Source organism: Mytilus edulis, chromosome 5, assembly GCF_963676685.1.
Source record: "Mytilus edulis chromosome 5, xbMytEdul2.2, whole genome shotgun sequence".
In the NCBI taxonomy this organism is placed as follows: Eukaryota; Metazoa; Mollusca; class Bivalvia; order Mytilida; family Mytilidae; genus Mytilus; species Mytilus edulis.
In genome coordinates, this window is record NC_092348.1 from 30,060,437 (window position 1) to 30,081,319 (window position 20,883).

A 20,883-nucleotide genomic window follows, 5' to 3' on the forward strand; every position below is an offset into this window, starting at 1 on the left:
CATTATACACTTCTTCATATGATATAAAGCTATCAAGATAATCATCATACACATTTTCATTACTATGAATATATTCAACATTATTAAGATTATTTCTATTTAACATATTAGAAAATTCACATTTCCATTTATCTAATACTACATTTTTATCACATGATACTGACTCATCACTTAATTTCACTTCCATTGGGATAAAACTTCGGCGTTCACTACCAACTCCTATTTTACCAATTTTCCTCCAAAAAATCTCTATATTTAATCGAGTTTAACATTAAATTAAGCGTTTTACTCTTAACAGACGTATAACCAACCCGATTAACAGACCAATCGCCCATATAGCCGAATACTCAATATAGATTAACCGACCAATCTCTCGGTTAGCCGAGTGTCGGCCGTGATGGTGGTGTCATCGCATCCATGCAGAAATAGAATACTTCAAAAGTTTGATTTGAAGTTAACATTTTTTTATTGCTCGGTTTGATGGTTGTAAAAACGTTCAGTGGCAAATATTTCATGCATGTTCGGATACAATATAATTTTAAAAACAATTGTTTTTAAAAGAAACATTTGATGCACCAGTCAAAAAAGGTTAAACATTCTGATAGTTGTGAAAATTATGAGAGAAAATAATGATCCTGATAAAATACACATTCTAAAAAATAAAAGAACAAACCTCCAAGAAAAAATGCAAAACGAAAAAGTCCCTTATCAAATGACGAAGTCATAAGCTCAAAAACATCAAACGAATGATAAACAGCCGCCATATTATTGACTTGGTACATACATTAGCATAGTGTACTCTGCGTGGTGTAAATGTGTGAGTTGATTGCTCAGCAAGTCGGACAAACCTTGCAAACAGTATGCAAAATTTCACAAAGTTCAACATTCTGTCATTTATGAAAAGTTATTAACAAAATAAATTGGATCATATATACATTCTTTATAGAAGTAAAACAAACTGCGAAATATAAAAGTTCCAGCTTAAATTCCACATGTAGGAGATATTAGCCGGGGGATTGCCGGTCGAACGGACACGGGTTAAACAATATGATGATACGTGCTATTTTATGAATTTGTTGACAATACATGTTTTTGAATATGCAGTTCATAGAATGGAATGATAATTTAGAGATTTAAAATTTAGTAGCAATGTAGACAAGCTAACATTTCCGTCGTTTCGTCTTTGGTGGAAAGTTGATTAATTTGCAATTTTACTGCATCTCCTTATTTCATTATATGGTTTGAATTTTCTCTAGAAGAACAAAAGTTTTAAGACTTGCACAAATATAAGAGACTGAAATGTGACTGTGATAATTATACCAGACATATACTTATCAAAACATTCCAGTTTAGGGGACCAATATTTACTAAAACTACAAATTATGAGTAAAAAGATACTCGTCCAATTCGCATTAGTCAATAGCTGTATTTTTAGAGGCCATCCGAGATGATGGCCGGGGAAATTTGGACTGACACTCAAAAATTAAAGTGTATTGGATAGGAAAAGACATTTTGCCTTGCAACAGGCCCCCTACCGACCCTAAAAGATTTGTTGCAAGGGTTCTTAATGTTCAAAGAGCGTGGCACTCTCTTTACACGAGTCATCGGATTTAACGTCACCATTCCGACCGGACAAACACTTCTTTTTTGCATGTATATACTTTGCATACTTGTTCTAAAAACTCCTTTCAAGACTGTGAAACTCCACGGGCTTTTCCCGACGCCTAGTATGTGAGAAATATGCCCCTCAGGGCCACAAAATGCAACTTTTTTAATTCTCTTTTAGTCGTTTTGTCTCCCAACTTGTACATGTACATTATTTCCAACTCAAAACACATTAAAAAAAAATACCACCGAATACCCATGCCAGCGTAAATTAACAAGAATATACAATCTAAATGATTTCAAGATATAGCTTTTTGCAGTCTCTTTCTGCCGTTTGAATAATGATTAGTCCGTCGTTTGCTTGCAAAAAAAAATGTAACGGAACCAGTCTGATTAAAGCAAGCCCCAACTATCTACTAGCATTTATAGTGGGGCTGGCATTAATCAGACTATAACGGGACCCGATTTTTTTTAATTTTATTTCTGCCGAATCAAATGCCCATGTATTTCTCAGCCTTCGTTAACTTTCTCAGGCCTCATTTCGATGATGATGTCTGTCCTGCATGTGTAGACCTGGTTTATACGATTACAACGTAGGCTTTTTCGCCTAATTTAATCCATATTCTTATCCAGATAACTTTCCTTTTTTCCAAAAACGCTTCGTGCCTTTATGTTTATGTGGATGGTACCAGAGATACGGTTTGGACATGTTAAGGTTTTTATATTGTTGTTTTCATTTTTCATACCCTTGTGTTTACATTTTATCGGGAATGTGTATATGTCATTATGCTTTACCGTACTGACTTTATTATCAACAACAATCATTATTTATGACGCCATAGTTTGATATAATTGTACATCTTAGAATTTTTATAGACATAGGAAGATGTGGTATGAGTGCCAATGAGACAACTCTCCATCCAAGTAACAATTCATAAAAGTAAACAAAGGTCAAGGTACGGCCTTCAACACGGAGCCTTGGCTCACACCGAACAGCACGTTTCTGATTTAGTCCCAGAATGTTTTATTTACTTGTGTTGTATGTCTGATGTGGATGCTTACACAGTTTTGACTGCTGGATCACAGTAATTGCTATGTTAACCAATTATGTCTGTGTGGGTTGCTCAATCAATTTGGCAATATTACTGAACATTACCTAACATAGCTAACATACAATTTGTTGAGTCAAGGGATTCATAATAATCATTGGTAACAGAGGATTTTAGATCCTAGTTTGGGGTCAAGGGTTTCCACAAGCCATTATGTCAATAAAATACATAAAATCATTATTTTATGACAATATATCCAACATGTGCTGACTACAAGCCTATAATGTACTGTTATGAATAGATTTGTTCGACCTAGTAGTACGGCTATCAAAAAAGATCGATTCAATGACTGAGTTATGACCAATCTAATTAAAAACCGATCTCTCATCGCTCATGTTTCTGATATGTCGCGTGGGAGATCTAACGAAACCGGCTTTGAGGTCACATGTGAGTGAACTAAAAGTCATGAATTTATAAAGATATGCAAATGAGTTGACGACCTATTAATAAACCAATCAAAAAAGTTTATGAATTATTATGACTGACGATTTCGTCATGAATAAAATGAGTTACATCCCTTTGCCTTACGTTAAACTTCCAAGATCGTGGAAGACTTAATTTCATTGGTCGAAAAAGACACACCTACGAGGTCACTCACATGTGACCTCAAAGCGGGTTTCGTTAGATCTCCCACGCGACATATCAGAAACAGGAGCGATGAGAGATCGGTTTGTAATTAGATTGAGTTATGACCGTTTTGAAATTCAAGTCTATATTTGGCATATTTTAACCAAAACCTTGTCTTTTTTTGGTGTGTAAAACATCTGAATATGAATATAAAATTCCATAAAGATGTCTGTGTATGACCCGCTGTAGGCTAAACTTATCCTACCAAACATGCTTGAGTTTAATACTGGCAGTAGAGTATTAACCATGCTTCTTGTACGCCACCTAATTTTTTATCATTGTATTTATCCGTAAATAGTTTTTTATCACGTAAGTTTGAATTTACAGCGCTATCTCTTATGCATTTTGTAAAACCCAATTTGTTAAGCCTCGTTTGAGTTTACAATGCTTTCAAACAGAACTTTGATCATAGCTGCACGCCAGTAGCATTACTAAGGATGTTGTGCTTGCGTTACTGCTTCTATTTTTAGCCATATGATAGACTTTTGTTACACATATATTACCAGCATTTGAAATTTTTTGTTACATGTACTTGCTTGTTAATTATATATATATATAATTGGGAATATGTATGTTATTGGGGGGTTTATTTGCTTGGGGTTACAAAGCTGAATAGATATTGCCATACAAAGTTTTGGTATAAAACGTAAGTAAGGTAAGCAATACATTGTTATAATGTTATCTTATTTTTGCATGCTTTTATTGAAGTATGATAAAGATTTGATGGCAGGTCTCCGACAGTAACTGCTGATTCATGCAATCCTTGCATAAACTTGATTCATGTTTAATTTGATGGCGATAACAATTGTCGATTAATGATCCTAGGCAGGTCCAAAAAGTTTCTCATCTGTTCCAACTACTTTTTGTTTTTTAAAAAGAAGGTATATAGTGTCACCAAATAAATGTAGGCCTTTTGCCTTTGATTGGCTCATGGTTTGCTAAACGTTGCTTCCGTTCTATCATACTTTTAATATATTGCTGTCTGTTGTTTATCATTTGTAATATTGTTTGTTTTGTTTTTGTTGCGATAGTATATTTAATACTTTCTGCAAAAAGTATTTATTAAATATTAATCATTACTACTTTCCCAACGAATTTACATCCTTATTTTGATGTAACATCTTCTGTCGTAGAACGACGGCAATTGCCTTGGCATACTTTATAGCGAAGATATTATTCTAAATGCATTCTACAAAACAACAAAACTTTATATATAACAAAAGTTTCATTGTCTAATAGTAAAGATGCAAATTGTATCTCGGTGCAATTCAGTCAAGATAATGACAATGTTGTGTTTGAGTCTTTAAAAAAGAAAGCCTAATTCTTGTGTTGCCATGATTGCATTTTTTACCATAAAAAAATACACCAGATGATTCCGTTGCAATCTTTTATTTGAATATCATTCCTACAATAAAAAAATCAGAGTTGTGACCTCTGAATTCTTGCTCTGCTTTCTTGTGTTGCTGTTTTGCTGAAGCTTATGCCTTTTTGTCAGTTTCTCTCGACTTATGAGTTTTGAATGTTATCTCGTTATTCTCCGCCTCTTTTTATTTTAGTTATGGAAAGCCATTACATGTATGCATAGCAACATGCCACAAAGAAATGCTGATAGCTCTCTGTAACATGCAGAGAGCATAAATTTATCACTGTGCAAGGTCTCGGATTCGACGTTCCAACCAGACGTTGCCTGCGATGTTACACACCCAACAAGTTTTCTTCGTATACATGATAAAACCTTCTACAACGAAGTTTATATTCTACAAAGCATCTGAATAGTATTATGGTTAAAACAAAAATAACTGTGTTTGCTGCATTCGGTTTAACTTTAACCAGTAACTTATTTTTGTATTCAAATCTTAGAAAATTGTTTTTTATGTGTTTACCATTGTCGAGGAGAATAATTGGAGTTACTGACAACTTTTCTGTCGAGATAAGACGACAATGGCCCTATTTAGTCAAAACGTATACAATATTCGAAATTATACAACCCGTAAAAATCACAGTTAAAAAAAAGAAATATAAATAATATATTCTTTATTTTCAAAATGATACAGATTCTTTTTTTATAATATGAAGGATTATTGTTCAAGATTTTGACAATGTTGTATTAGAGTTCTTCAGAAAGAAGGTCCATTTCTTTTGTTGCCATTGTTGCATTTTGTACCATCCAAATGAGACATCACTAGATGCTGTTGCAATCTTTTGTTTAACAATCATCCCTACAACATTAAAAAAAACGTATAAGGCCAAATAAAATAATATGTGTGTTTCCTATTACATCTTTGAAAATAATAGGATAGGTTGGCAGGAAATTGTTTTTCATTTGACCTTTTTTTTCACATTGAGTCTATGGGAGAGAAATTCTGTTTTTAACATCAGCTCTAGCTTATTGAAAAATGACAAAAAAAAACTTTTAGATAGTCTATTTCTTAGCTTAAAATATAGAGTAAGTAGGGAAATAAGTAACACACACATATTTTTTATTTGGCCTAATAAATCAAAAGCACATTGTAACCAAATTCTTTTTCATACGTTATAACGGACGACATTATTTTTGTTTCTTTCCTACTGGATGATTATGAATCATAATAAGTTATAAAATCGGAATAAAATCTAGTATACTAGTTACCTTTTGGTACTGCACTACAGCCTGCATGTGTCTCAAAAGATGCTGCACTAAAGCCTGGAAGTGGATTATTGTTGACGTCACGTGAATGAAGATATGTCTGACGTGTAAAGCAGTGAGTAAAAGCTGCTCCGTCTCTGTTGGGTTCTGTTCATTAAAAAAATGAAGAAGAACTAAAATATTTTTAGGTATAGAAAAGATTTTTTTTTCGACAGATTGAACATGGAAAAGATTAGCTTATTTTCATGTAATAATGATAATTATAATAAAAGTTATAATAAAAAAATAAGATAAGTTAACAGCAAAAAAACAAAGAATGCTAAATTTTTATAAACAATAAAAAGGCAACAAAATAACAAATACAACTTGTAAACATACTGCTGTCGTTTGTTTATGTGTTACATATTTGTCTTTCGCTCATTTTTTTATAATAATAAGTTAAAGGCCATTAGTTTTCTCGTTTGAATTGTTTTACATTGTCATATCGGGGTCTTTTATAGCTGACTATGCCATATTGGCTATGTTCATTGTTGAAGGCCGTACGGTGACCTACAGTTGTTAATGTCTGTGTCATTTTGTTCTCTTGTGGGCAGTTGTCTCATTGGCAATCATACCATATCTTGTTTTTTATATATGCAATATTGCAAAGATAAATAAAAAAAAGGCACACGTACTATGATGTAATGATTTCCATTTCCGTTTCAATTGAAAATGATAAGATTAAAATACATGTCCTATATTCTTTTATGAAGATATGATACTAAAACCACTTACTATCATTACTGGTGCCCTGTTGTTCGTTTTTCTTTGATGTTTTCAACTTGATTTGTCTAAGGTTTTCATGGTATCCAGTGAATTCACAGTCAGGAAGTTCTTCAGAAAATTTATGTTGAAGGTGAAATTCCTTGTAAATAGAAATATATAAGCAAACTATATTAAAACATTTTATAATCTATATTTTATACAATATATAGATACATGTACCATGCATTGTCGTGAAGTTGGGGTCAAACTCTAATAATTTGGCATTACAATTAGAGAGATCATATCTAGGAAGCATGTTTACTAAGTTTCAGGTTGATTGGTCTTTAATTTCATCAAAAACTGCCTTGACCAAAAACTTTAAACTGAAGCGTGACAGACAGACGAACGAACAAACAGAAGTACTGACGGAAAATGTTGTTGCCACTAGGTGGAGCATACAAATGCGAGCCTATGAATTTCGATATGACTCTTTTTTTAAATAACATACGCATATATATAGTATGTAGATACTCAGGAAGTCATATTGTTAGCATAAATAAACACCTCACAATAATTTCTAAATTTAAAACAATCCTTTAATTTGCAACAAATCTTATAATATTTGTTATATCTTTCAAGTTCACTACATTGTTCAAATACTCCAATATTCTTATAAAATGAGGACCATATTTCGAATGATTTGCGGATGGGGGGGGGGGGGGGGGCTTTTATTTAACTGTCATACATAAGGAAACTATTCTGGGAATCCTAGAGGAGGAAAGAGGAAACGTCCACAACGAAATTCTAAAAAATCTGTGAATGATTCTTCGTCATCAGACCAGACGAGTTTCCTCGATAAAAGAAAATGTACGAAGGTAAATAACAATACACAGTCTTATTTGTGTTCAAATGAAAACAACTCAAGTAGTAGTTTCAATCAAAACTTTCCGATGAATAATTCCAATCAACAATACACCGGTCCAATGGCTAGTTCACCGATAGGATACCAACCTTTCCAAACATATCAACAGTACCCCCCACCACCTTTAGCTCACGTAACGCCCCCGCCCAATATACAGGGGATAGAACGTACACTTCAAGAAATGTGTCAAAGGATGGCCAATATAGAAACAAAATTAACAACACTTGACAAAATAGAGTCCCGATTAAACAAAATGGAAACAAAATTTGGTTCTATGGATAACGAAATTATAGACTGTAAAAAGCGCATTAGCACATTAGAACAAAGTGCACAATTTCTGTCAAATGCACACGACGATCTAAAAGGTTTGAAATTAAAAGTAGACACTATTAACTCTGGTGTAGAATTGACGAAAAATGAAAACAAAGAGGTTCGTGATAAACTAGTGGATATTGAATCCCAAAATCTAAAGCAAAATTTAGTATTCTTTGAACTTGAGGAAGCTAGTGAAAACAATGAAGGAGCTAAGGGGGGTGCAACGGGAGAAAAGGGGGGTGCAACGGGATCAACATATAATGAAAACTGTGTAAACAAAATTTTGGAATTCTGTGAAAACCAACTGAAAATAGAAAACGCAAAAGACAAGATAACCTTGGAAAAAGCGTATCGCTTAGGAAAAAGGAAAGATGGAGCAGCCAAACCAAGACCAATTGTGGTGAAATTTAGAAAATTCGAGGATCGTGAAATGATCCGCAGTGTCTCAAACCGTTTAAAAAACACCAATTATGGTATAAGCCCACAGTATCCCAAAGAGGTTCTAGAAAGACGGAAAAAACTGGTACCCATCATGCTCAAAGAAAGGAAAAAAAACAAAAAAGCTTATATTGCTGGAGACAAATTGTATGTTAATGGTGAGCTATGGAAGGAATAGGAGGTAGCGGAGAATGATTGTGCTAAAAATAGTGGTTCCTTGAAAATTTGCTCTTGGAACATATCAAAAGGGTTGATCCGGAAATTGTCAGATAGAAATTTCTTGAATTTAGTAAATAAATATGATATATTGTGTCTAAATGAATGCTGGCTTAAATGTCCCGATGAATTTGAAATGAAAGGCTACGAAAAAGAATTTGTGTATAGAGAAAAATGTAAAGGAGGAGGTGTAGTTATTTTTTATAAGAAATGGTTAACTCCCTATACTACTGTATTGAATTGTTGTGCAGATAGTATGATCTGGTTAAAAATTGACAAAAATGTATGTTTAAATGGTTTAGATTTGTATATTTGTGCTATTTATATTCCGCCTGATAAAAATGTATTTTACCGTAAATATGATATAGATGTTTTCGATATACTGCAAGAAAATATTGAACATTATAGTACATTAGGAACTGTGGCTGTGATAGGCGACTTGAATGGACGAGTAGGTCTAAAAGCGGACAATATAGTTAATGATACATTGGATAAAGAACTGATTAACAGTATTTCTTTTATTGACTATGTAAATGATAGTTATATTTGTAATAGAAAATCTGAAGACATTAAACCTCCAAATAGTTTTGGTCAGCGTATATTGCAGTTATGCCAGTCGTCCGGTCTACGTATATGTAACGGCAGATTTGGAACAGATAGTGGGAAAATAACATTTAATAATAAAAACGGTAGTAGCGTTATTGATTATTTATTGTTTACACAAAGTGAAATGTTTAAATGTTTAAAATCTTTTTATGTTGAACCATTTAATATGTATTCATGTCATGCTCCAATAGTAGTTGAATTGTACCTTAAGGGTAATAATCAGTCTTACGGTCAATGTCATTGTAATAAAACTAAGTTCAATATATTTAACTGGAATGAAGGGTCAGAAGATGATATCAGAAGTAAATTGATACTCAACACACAAAAGTTTGATGATCTACTGGTAAATTTTGACGAAAACAGCGATATAGATACGTGTGTAGAAAGACTTAATAATCTTTTAACTGATATATATGAACAGTATACGAAATCTGAAGTAACATACAAAGAACAGTGTGAATTTTGTGAAAATGGCGATAAAGTTTATAAATCTAATGCGGACAAGCCTTGGTTTACCGATGAATGCAAAACATTATACATACAATATCAAAATGCATTAGACAGTTTTAACAAATACCGCTCGGATGAAAACAGAATTAACTTTAACCTTTCAAAGCAAAAGTATAAGTGCTGCGAAACAAGACTTAAAAGACATTATAAGAACCAACGAGGAAATATGCTGTCGTCACTAAGGAAGAAAAATCCGAAACGTTTCTATAAGAATTTTAAAAAACGTAAAAAGCGCATTAAAAATAACATTTCATTGGACCAATTCGAGGAACATTTTAAAAAACTTATGTCTAAACCGCCCGAAGTGAATGTTGGAACGAGTGATACTCCGGAAACAGTTTTTGAGGAACTTGATCTTCCGTTTACAGAAAAAGAACTGGATTCGTGCATCAAAAAACTAAAAAGAGACAAGTCGACTGGTTATGATGATATAATGAATGAGTATATACTGTTTGGTAAAACTTTATTGAAACCTGTACTTTGCAAACTGTTCAACAATATTTTATGTGCTGGAAATTTTCCTGAAATATGGGTGAAATGTATTTTAATTCCAATTTTTAAGAAAGGAAATCCTGACGATCCTGGAAACTACAGAGGTATTTCGTTGGTGTCCCATTTAGGAAAACTATTTACGTCGTTGATTAATTCAAGACTTATAACATGGTGCAAGATTAACAACACTCTGACAGATGCACAATTTGGATTCCGTCCTGGATACGGCACTTCTGATGCCATCTTCTGTCTTCATTCCCTGATTTCTAAGTCATTAAGAAAAGGTAAACGCTTATATTGCTGTTTTATCGATTATATTAAAGCGTTTGATAGTGTTTTTCATGTAAAATTGTGGTTGAGATTAGTTAGATGTGGCGTTACTGGTAAACTTCTTACTGTAATTAAATCTATGTATTCTAAATTGAAAACTAGTATAAAGTGTAATGGAAAAATTTCAGATTTTTTTAATTGTAATACTGGCTTGATGCAAGGGGAATCTTTATCCCCTTTATTATACTCGTTGTATGTCAATGATATGGAAGTAGAGCTAATCAGTAATGGCTGTCAGTCATATGAATTGAAATCCTTAAATTTATTTTTACTTATGTATGCAGACGACACTGTTTTATTTAGTGAGAACATAGATGATCTGCAAAATATGATAAATACTGTAAACTCTTCTGCAGAGGAATATGGTTTATATATTAATATGTCTAAAACTAAAGTGGTCGTGTTTAGAAATAGAGGTAGTGTAAAAAGTCAAGAAAAATGGTTTTTGAATAACAACCAAATAGATATATGTGATAGTTTTGTATATTTGGGTATTCTTTTTAACTATAATGGCAGTTTTTTACATACACAAAAAATGTTAGCCAATCAAGGAAGAAAAGCTGTTTTTGCTTTATGTAGTAAAATTGTAGATGAATATTATAACTGTGAAACGTTACTGTCCTTATTTGATACTTATGTATCTAGTATACTTAATTATAGCTGTGAAGTGTGGGGTAATCATAAAGCTGATGATATAGAGAAAGTACATTTATATTTTTTAAAACGAATTCTAAAGGTTAGAAAAACTGCTGTAAATAACATGGTTTACTGTGAATTGGGACGTTATCCAATGTATTATGAAAGACAAAGAAGACTGATTCAGTTTTGGTTTAAATTATTAAATACTGATAACTGTATACTTAAAGCATGTTATGAAGATATGTTGGAGAGTTCATTTAAAAAACCCAATGACAAATCGAATTGGGCATGTTCAGTCAAAGATATTTTATGTAGATATGGTTTTCATGATGTATGGCTAAAACAAAGCGTAAATAATGTTGATATATTCATACATGAGTTAAAACAAAGAATGAAAGATACCTTTATTGCTGATGCTAATGCTTTTTTTAATAATTCATCAAAATGTATACTTTATAGATATATATATGACACAGATATACTGCAATTTTATTTAGATAGACCTGTTAATCAAATATATAAACCTTTTATATGTAAATATCGTATATCCGCCCATAGCCTCAACATAGAAACAGGCAGATATTACAATGTAGATAGAGAAAATAGATTATGTACTATGTGCAATAACAATATTGTAGAAGATGAATACCATGTTGTTCTAGAATGTAATAGATATAGTGATGTAAGAAAACTATACATTAAGAAATATTATTGGCAATATCCATCCACTTTTAAACTTATACAGTTGTTATCAGTTCACAATGTGAAAGAACTTAATAATTTAGGTAAATTTTTGTTTAATATTGAAAAAATTCGTAATATGTAGTTGTATTAATTATTTATCATATGAATTTATTTTCATTCTCCGCCATACATATATTGTGTATAATTATTGTATTTATATTTCACTGATACAAAATATTGTAAAATTGTATATTCTATAAGCTGTATTGCTTCTGAATAAAGTATTATTATATAACCCCTCATACATGCAAGCAGATCCGTTTAAGATTTGCTTATTTCCGCGCATTTTAAATTTGTTTCTAGTTGTTTTCATATACAAACTTTACTCATAAATAAAAATAAGTACCTGTGGTGATACACTTTTGTATTTTGAACTAAGTGTATTTACGATGTTGGTAACTAAATGTTGGCTCTCAGTTTCTAGCTTTTGGATGTGCTGCATAATGTCATGTGATCTGTGTAAACACATATGCAAATTATATTTCAAAATATATACTGATATCCTCTTGAAGCACTATATGTGTCTGAGAGTTTATAATAAAGAATTTGAACTTTTAAGAGAAAAGAAATGGCGTGGTATGTGTGACAAGTCAAAACACAATTTTTAAAACGAGAAATTAGTTTATTTTATTTTTGCACTATGATACCAAATGTTGGAAAAATAATTAAAAGGCGGGTTTCACTTTACAATTTTTGCCATAGAAAATAATTGTCTTCACAAAATTATACAAATATATCATTTTAGTTTAATCCTACCTACATATTTTTATATATGTATATACATGATGTTTGAATGATGCCATACTAGCTTCCGATTTATAGAAAAAAAATTATCCTCAGAAATTAAGGATCAAGTTGAAGGTAGATTAGCTTACCTTTCAGTGTTAACGGTAGACAAAACTCGCTTCAGAAAAACAAGTCCACTCAATATCTTTTCGTTGAATCCGTATTTTAGACTATCTAAAATTTGACTTTCCAACTGTAAAGAAATTATTTATAAATTACTCGTATAGTATGTAATAATAATAAATAGGTGGGTCACAGCTGACCCCTTAATACAAATGTGTACTAGTTCAGTGAAAATGAACGTCATACTATTAAAACTCCAAAACATATTTATAAATGAACTATTTTTTTTTAAATCATACCAGACTTACAAAGGCCAGAGGCTCCCAACTAGTTTTCTCCTTTCCAATTTAACTAAGTTCGCAGTATTGGTAAACGGAAAATGTGGTTCTCATATTTTGATTTTGAATTCATGTATAGTCTTGTGGAATAACTACGAATAATATTTCCCTCACCTCCCCTCCCCAGACAAGTCTTTAAACAAGGGATTGTGATTACTATTTATTTCTTATTATCATTTATATATGTGTACCTGTCTCACTTTATCTTTGGCCACACTTTCAGCATAAAGCAAAGTCTGATACTTTCCCGTAGTCTCAGCAGCTTTCTCCATCTTTCTCTCTAACTTTTCTTGAAGAAACTCAATGAAATCCTTTCTCCGCTCATGATTTTTAGGCGAGAATTTGTCCTCATATTCTGCGAAGAAAGTTTTTTTACGCTGAAGTAGGTCTGTAACAAATGTCTGCTTGTCGTTGATGACCCAACATTTCTGAAGAAAAAATATAAATTATCAAATGAATAAACTTGTTGCAAAAGTCTTCAAAACAAAACAAAAATATTGCTTGCGGTTACTACATTAAACTTGAGAACTATGGAACAATAAATTAAATTAAAACACGAAATCAATTATAAAACAATGAAACAGCAAAATAACGGAACGACCTTTATTGTAGAACACTACGATAAGTCTTTCGGTAATTCAAATATGTTTCGCTGATTCTGTTGGATCTCTGATTCAGTTTTCCGCTGTTTTGGTTGCTTTGCTTTTTTTTTATTGTTGGTTCTACTGTTTCGTTGTTTCGCTGTTCCGTATTACTGTAATATCAAAATTGTTGACTTTATTTTACCTTTTGTTGTTCCTGAAGTTCCTGATAAATTTTCTCGTGGTTCTCTATTAATTTCTTTAGATCTTGTACTTCTTTGTATTCTCGTACTTGTTTATACCGCTTGTGGCATTTTTTCTCCGTGAATCTAAAACACAACAGAATCGTATTAGAAAACAAATGATTGATAAATCATACTCTAAATTACCACATAAATCACGCGAACTTTTGTGGTTCCGCATGATTTCATTTTATTTCTTTGAAACGGATTTCTAATTTCTCAAGTAGCGACAAAATATTATCCAAAATTCTGGAATATCTGTTTAAACTTTTGTTTTTAAATGTTTTTCGTTGAAGCGAATTTCTAAAATACAAACAAAATATTTTCAAACAATGAAAATCTGAATTTGTTAAGATAGCATGTTATCCGAAAAGTAAATTCTTTGTGAACTCACGTTTGTTTTGGCAGAATTCTGCCTCCTACTATCATTTTCTGAAATTTGTCAAGAATCACCCTGGCAACTGATGGCTTAGCGGATTCAGATAGTGACCAATTCTCCTGGGACTCGACAACACTGAAAACTGTCTCTGTCAACGTGTAAAATAACTCGTTCATCTTTGGAAACACTGCAAAGATATCAAAATTGCCATTACTGAATCATTTTTGAAACATAATCTATAGAAGTTTAAAATTGTCAATTATGTCAGTTAAAACGTAGCTACTTGTTGGTCAATGACAGAAAAATGCACATGCCTTTAATTTTTTTCATAAAAACATCGAATTGTATTTCTCACCAAAAATATATAATCATTAAATTGAAAATGGAAATGGAAAATGGGGAATAGCAAAAGAGACAACAACCCGACCAAAGAGCAAACAACAACCGAAGTCCACCAATTGATCTTCAATGCAGCAAGAAACTCTATCTTTCTTAATGAGGACGAATTATGAAATCGTGCTCTCTAAAACAATATATGTACTAAGTAAGTGAATTTAAAAACTAACGAAAATCATTGTGTAAACAGAATTTCTCACAAAAAAAATCGAATAAAAGTGAAAATTGAAATGGAGAATATGTCAAAGAGACACCAACCCGACGAAAAAGTAGACAACAACCGAAGGCCTCCAATGTGTCTTCAATATAGCGAGAAAATTCCGCATCCAGAGGTTTTGTTCGATACTTATAGTTAAATACATCTCTTTTAATATATGTAAAACTCATTGGCAAACCAAAACTTACCTTCATCTGTTTTATAATCTCTCAATCTCTTCATGATGCTGATCATCTTCTCCATACGTATTTCATCTATTGATGGATCAAGATGGTCCTCTAGCTCTTCGCACAATGTTGTAAAGTTATCAATACTGCAATTGGAAAATATAAACTTGCTATGTACGTGCAGAAGAGTGAAATTTGAGTTGAGGTTCTGGATGAGTGTTAATAGAATAAGACAATGATGGGCAAACAATTCAAAATGAATGACAAACAATATAAGGAATTGAGAAAATTATGCCAAGAATAAAGAATAGAGAATGATGGAGAGTAAACAGTTTAGAGAATACGGTTAAAAATAAATGAACATAGAGAAAACTTGTCTAAAAAGTTTAAGAACAATGAAATAAAGGTCCCAATAGATGCTTTTGATTAAATATTAGCATTAGGTTCCACTTGTGCATAATTTGTGAATTTGATTATTTTTTTCATTTTAGGACATTCACAGCATATGACTTCCTTGAACTATCTAATTGTGTATGCCATGCAAAGTTCTATAATTTATCGTTAGCATTGTTTATTTGTCTGCTTCTGCAGGTGTGTTCACAAATAACACAAAAGCAGGAAAGCGTATGACTACTAATCAGCATATTAAATAATTTAGAAATATTTCGTTAACCATAATTAATTCTTCGGTTATGATTTTTTTCTGGTTTAGATAGCCAATTCCAGTATTTAAAAACTCACCTGTGATATGGACCGGACATAAGCCGATATATATCTGGTATTAAAACTGAATTCATTTCTTTATCTTCTTAAAAATCAACGAAAATATTATGGAAATATTTTGTGACTTTCTATGGCGTAGTGAAGGAACGTCGCTACAGAGAAGACAGAGAATGACGACAACGTCATAGTTCTATTGCTTCGCCATTGGTTGACGATGCTGAAGAAGCTACTTGAGACAATCGACAAAAGCGCCTTGTACAATAATGCATCTTTGTTATTTTTCTTTTCTCTTTAAATTAAAGAAAAACTATAAATATTGTTAGAAGTGTAAATTAATTTTAACCCAGATTTTGAAAAGGAATTACAAAATTAAATTTAATATGTTTCTAAAAAAACATTTGATTTGTTTGCTTCCGTTAAGTATCGTTTCTAATAGGTTGTTCCCCTCCGTAAAATATCCAGTATGCCTCCGAAATATACAAGTATGGTCAATAATTTCAATACAGACTACGTTTCTAACATCGTCTAAAGCATGCTTGGTATAATCAGGCGCGAAAAGAAAGCGAAGGCCGAAATTGTCGTGTTGCTAATTACAGACTTGTGCTTCTGACAGTATTATACGAACAAAGAAGCTCCTTCTATGCAAACATTATAATTATATCATATTTCTACAAAGAACACTTGAAATTTAAATTAACAGACACAGTAAATTTTTCTATTCATTACTTTATAGTACCATAATTGTGTCCCTTTCATGAAATAAACGTTTTTACATTTGCGGTTGTCCGTTTTGATCTTAGAAACTTGATATTTGGTAAATACTTGTGCAATACGGAACTGAAAATCCCACTTGAATTTCGATCTAGTTGAACTATATATATAAAGACGATGATGGTTTTGGGACAAACCAGTTTCATTTAAATAACGGATCCAAACTGGCTTGACACATACAAGGCTGAACTTGATAAGAAAGTTATATTATGTATATTCTTTCCAATTTTTTTGATTTTATTTACAAACAACGTCAATCAAATATTCGGAACATAAACCTAATAATACATAAACAACAAAAATATTCTACGATCAACATAAGATCTGCAACAATAAACAATGTATGTCTATACGCTACCCGGTAGTATGTTTGTTTCTGACAGTTTAAATAGGAACACAAGTCGTAACTACACGAACAATCTAACTAAGGAAAAGGTTGTGTCGAGTAATGTTAAACTCAATACATTGTTTGTGGTCGTAGAAAACAGGCGGTTACACCAATATCTGTCTATGCTTAGTTTAAACAATATTTTATTCAAAAAGTGCATGAAATATAATTATACAATATAAATACAGGGATTCGGAAACAAGAAAAACTTATATAAATCCGTCTCCCTTTAAAAAATGACAAAATTAGGAACATAAAACATCTTGTGGAAGCCTGTTCCATTCACGAATAACAGATGGTAAGAAAGAATTTTGATAAAATGTAGTTCTACAGTTCATATTTAAAACATTAAATGCCCTTCTAGTATTATAGTTAGACTTGATAAAGTTGTTGAGGTACGAGACTACAAATATAATTAGGAGCTTGGTCATGAAACATTTCGTGAAATTTAATAACTTTATGTCTAGATCTTCTCTCGCTCAGAGATACCCAACCAGTATCATTATAAAGATTAAATTTAGAACAAAGCTTAGTGGCACATGTGACTATACGAGCCGCTTCTATTTGAATGCTCTTTAGTTTGTCCTTTAAATAAATTGGTATATTATCCCACACTGTATCCGCATATTCAAGAATTGGCCTGATGAAACTGATATATATATGTATTACTTGTAGATTATTACGCGATAGATTAAACTTTAAACTCCTCATAAGATTTAAACGAGGCGTAGCTTTATCAATAATACAGATTACATGACTTTCCCAACAACCGTTTTCTTGAAAAATTAACCCTAAATGTTTATGTTCTTCAACCTCTTGTATCAGTGTATCATTCATATATTGGTGGATTATGGGGTTTTGCTCTTTTTCTAGATATGGTCATGGTTTAAGTTTTTCTTGGATTAAAATTAACAATCCATTGTTGAGACCATAGGTAATTTTTTTTTCTATATCAGAGTTCATTAATTCAGCTGTAGCATACTCGTCCTCAACAACTATATATAATGATTATCGTCAGCAAAAAGTCTGATGTTGCATGATATGTCACATACAATATCGTTTATGAATAATTTTAAAATAATACAGGGCCTAAAATTGAGCCCTGGGGGACACTTGCAATAATGCTATACACATCAGAGGTCTGTCCTCCTATGACAACGCATGTCTTCTTTCAGATAAATAACTTTTAAACCATTTTAGTAAGTCCCCTCTTATTCCATATTTTTCTAGTTTATGAAGGAGGCCTTCATGCCAGACCCGGTCAAACGATTTACTGATATCACAAAACACAACTCTTATTTCCTTTCCAAAATCAAGATCTTTAGCAATATCGTTGGTAATATAAATAAGTTGATTAACAGTACTATCTCCAGGCATAAAACCTGATTGCAAGTTTGTAATTATTTTATAATAAGAAAGAAAATTAAATAAATATTAAAAACACATTTTCCATTGTTTTACCAATAATAGATAACAGAGAGATTGGTCTATAGTTTGATAAAATTTCTTGAGAACCACTCTTGAAAACTGGTATCACATTTGCTATTTTCCATTCATACGGATAAATGCATAATTGAAGTGACTTATTGAACAACAGAGCCAGGGGATAGCTTAATTCTAAAGCCGCATATTTAAGAAATCTTAGACTTTTAAATGCTATCGGGGCCTGTTGCCACGAAAGAAGATGGTCATAAACTTCCTCTTGCGTTATAATCATATTATCTAATGTATGTATGATTTCATCTAAATTTAGTTCTGGAATATTTGCAGATGAGTCATCAACACTCGATTGATCACAAAAATAACGATTAAATGCATTTGCTTGTGCTTTATTCTTATTATCGTCTAAGTAGGTATCATTTAATAAAATAGGGGGGAAGTCTGAGGATTTGGAAGGAAATCCAGCCAGGTTGAGCAATTTGTTCCACCAATTATTTATGGAATCTACGTGTGAATGTAATGATTCACATTGTTTTTCAAAATAATGGGTTTTTTGCTAGTTTAATCGAGTTTACGCATTCATTCCTAATTTTCTTAAAGTTTGCCCAAGACTCAGCAGTATTGTTTTTTTTTTTTTTGCTTTTTTGTGCGAACGTTTCCGTTTACGAATTTGTCTCCTTATAAGTGACCGTCATGCATATACCAGGGAGGATCTTTCGTGCGAACAACAATTAATTTACTTGGTATATGCTTGTTAGCAGCATCTACAATTTTTTTGTGTAACAATGGAGACTGCATTATTTAAATTTTTATCAAGTAATGTGTCCCAGTCAACTTGTCTTAACTCCTCGCAGTAGCGATCGTAGTCCCCTTTTTCAAAATCCCAAACCTTACGTTTAAATTGGGTGTATTTCGGTTTGTGTAAATTAAGTATTCCACTTACTGGACAATGGAACCTAGTATTTGCTTCTAAAATATTTTCACTCACTTCGTGATATGCAAGAATATTGATATCATTAACTATAAGGGGGTCGAGGAGTGATGAGGGATTTTCACAATAAAATGTTGGCTCGAAAATTGCTTGGTGCATACCATTATCTAATAATATGTTTTTTTTAAATTATAACGGTTTGCCGGTAGTAAGTCTATGCTTGCCTTGAACTGTGCAAATGCTTACATGCTCTTCATTCGTGCAAGTAAACTTTATTTTTTGCCTACGTACTGCACGGAGTACAAACGAGTACTGTCGCGTATATGCTTGTTATCTGAAACGGCTTCATACTAAATCTGTTGGAGGTTTACTTTTAAAACTGATTGATGTGTTTTTCAAGTAACTGCGATTTCTTTAAGATCGATACTTTGTGTGTTTCGTCTTTTTGTTAAAGTTTTTGCTGTGCTTTGTGTCGATCTGATGAGCCAACCCTTTCCGATAATTGCTGGAGTGTTCGTTATTTTTGTGATGTTAGAACCCTGGAAAACATTGTTTACCTTGCTTCATTCTCTGGGTTCCTGTCCAATGTCAAAATATTGTGTTGCATTGGTTGCTGTTGGTTGCTAGCTGTTCCTAGTTTATTTTTTTGTCGTTAATTATTCAACATTTTCTCATTCGAACTGTACCACATTGTTGTTTTATATAGTGAACTATCGGTATAGGTTTTGCTTATTGTTGAAGGTCGTAGTTTGGCCTATCTCGTCGACCGCCTGTTTTTGTTGGGTTTTTTTTGCTCGAAAGAATAAGATCACTCATGTTCTTCCTTGCATTATTTAAGAGCTGAATATACACTTCTATCCCACTTACTCGGCACTTCACACTGCAAAAATACTTAGCAGTAATCCTCCATATTACACCATAAAAATATTCTGTTAAGATATGCTTCAGTTGTGTTTTTATATATTCTAAGGCGAAGAAAAAATCTTAAAACAGGCAACTGACTGCTTTGAAGTCTTTCAATTTAATTCGGTTAAATATATTTACGAGATAAAACAATCTTTAGCAGACAAATAAACTTGTTGATCATCTTTTTTTCAGTTTTCAGTCGCAAATGTACACATACTAGTATGCACTAAGAATTTTCTTTGAAAAACAAGTTATGAAATAATAACTACATACATAATATACCTGGCAACCGTTAGAAGCTACATACAAATATACTACCAAAACAACTAATATACGATAACCTATAGTTGCTAACATTCATGTACGTCATTTCGTCTCTAGCGGATTGTCACCTTATTGGCAATCATACCATATTCTAATTCTCTATTAAATGATGAAGTGAACATAGAGTGTTTTTATTTTACATCAAAGGGGAGGACTTTGGTTTCATTCAAAGGTGATAGGTCCAAAGAGGGAGATTTCGATTTTTTAAAAGAAACAAATGGGAGTCTCCATCCTAGAGCTGGTTAGTTAGCAGATGATGCTATTATCGAATACTGTTGTATTCATAAAATTGAGAAAGGAAATGGGGA

The 20,883-nt window shown here is 32.2% G+C and overlaps 2 protein-coding genes across 4 annotated transcripts in view; both read right to left on the reverse strand.

Moving 5' to 3' along the window:
* LOC139523430 (uncharacterized) overlaps positions 1-15,982 on the reverse strand; it is a 34,498-nt gene extending 18,516 nt beyond the window's left edge. The window contains exons 1-3 of one of the 3 annotated variants that reach the window (XM_071317477.1): positions 15,834-15,982; positions 15,114-15,238; positions 14,328-14,499 (exon numbers count right to left, since the gene is read on the reverse strand). In XM_071317477.1, the coding sequence (XP_071173578.1) occupies positions 14,328-14,499; positions 15,114-15,238; positions 15,834-15,889 (353 nt within the window). In that variant the 5' untranslated portion in view covers positions 15,890-15,982. The remainder of the gene's footprint in view (positions 1-14,327; positions 14,500-15,113; positions 15,239-15,833) is intronic. The other 2 variants (XM_071317476.1, XM_071317475.1) reach the window with 2 other exon arrangements.
* LOC139522584 (uncharacterized) lies at positions 5,381-14,114 on the reverse strand. The gene is made up of 8 exons (XM_071316050.1): positions 14,071-14,114; positions 13,897-14,020; positions 13,302-13,538; positions 12,799-12,902; positions 12,270-12,378; positions 6,742-6,871; positions 5,971-6,114; positions 5,381-5,560 (listed from the first exon to the last, which is right to left on the reverse strand). The coding sequence occupies exons 1-8, from the start codon at positions 14,112-14,114 to the stop codon at positions 5,427-5,429; spliced, it is 1,026 nt and encodes a 341-aa protein (XP_071172151.1). The 3' UTR covers positions 5,381-5,426.
* Positions 15,983-20,883: the final 4,901 nt, after the last annotated feature.

Coding starts and splice junctions, on each gene's coding strand:
- LOC139522584 (XM_071316050.1), bottom strand. CDS start 14,114: ATGCGGAACCACAAAAGTTCGCGTGATTTATGTGGTAATTTAGA. Junction 12,379..12,798: donor TCTACCGTTAACACTGAAAG/GTAAGCTAATCT, acceptor GTGTTTACACAG/ATCACATGACATTATGCAGC. Junction 6,872..12,269: donor ACAAAAGTGTATCACCACAG/GTACTTATTTTT, acceptor TCTATTTACAAG/GAATTTCACCTTCAACATAA.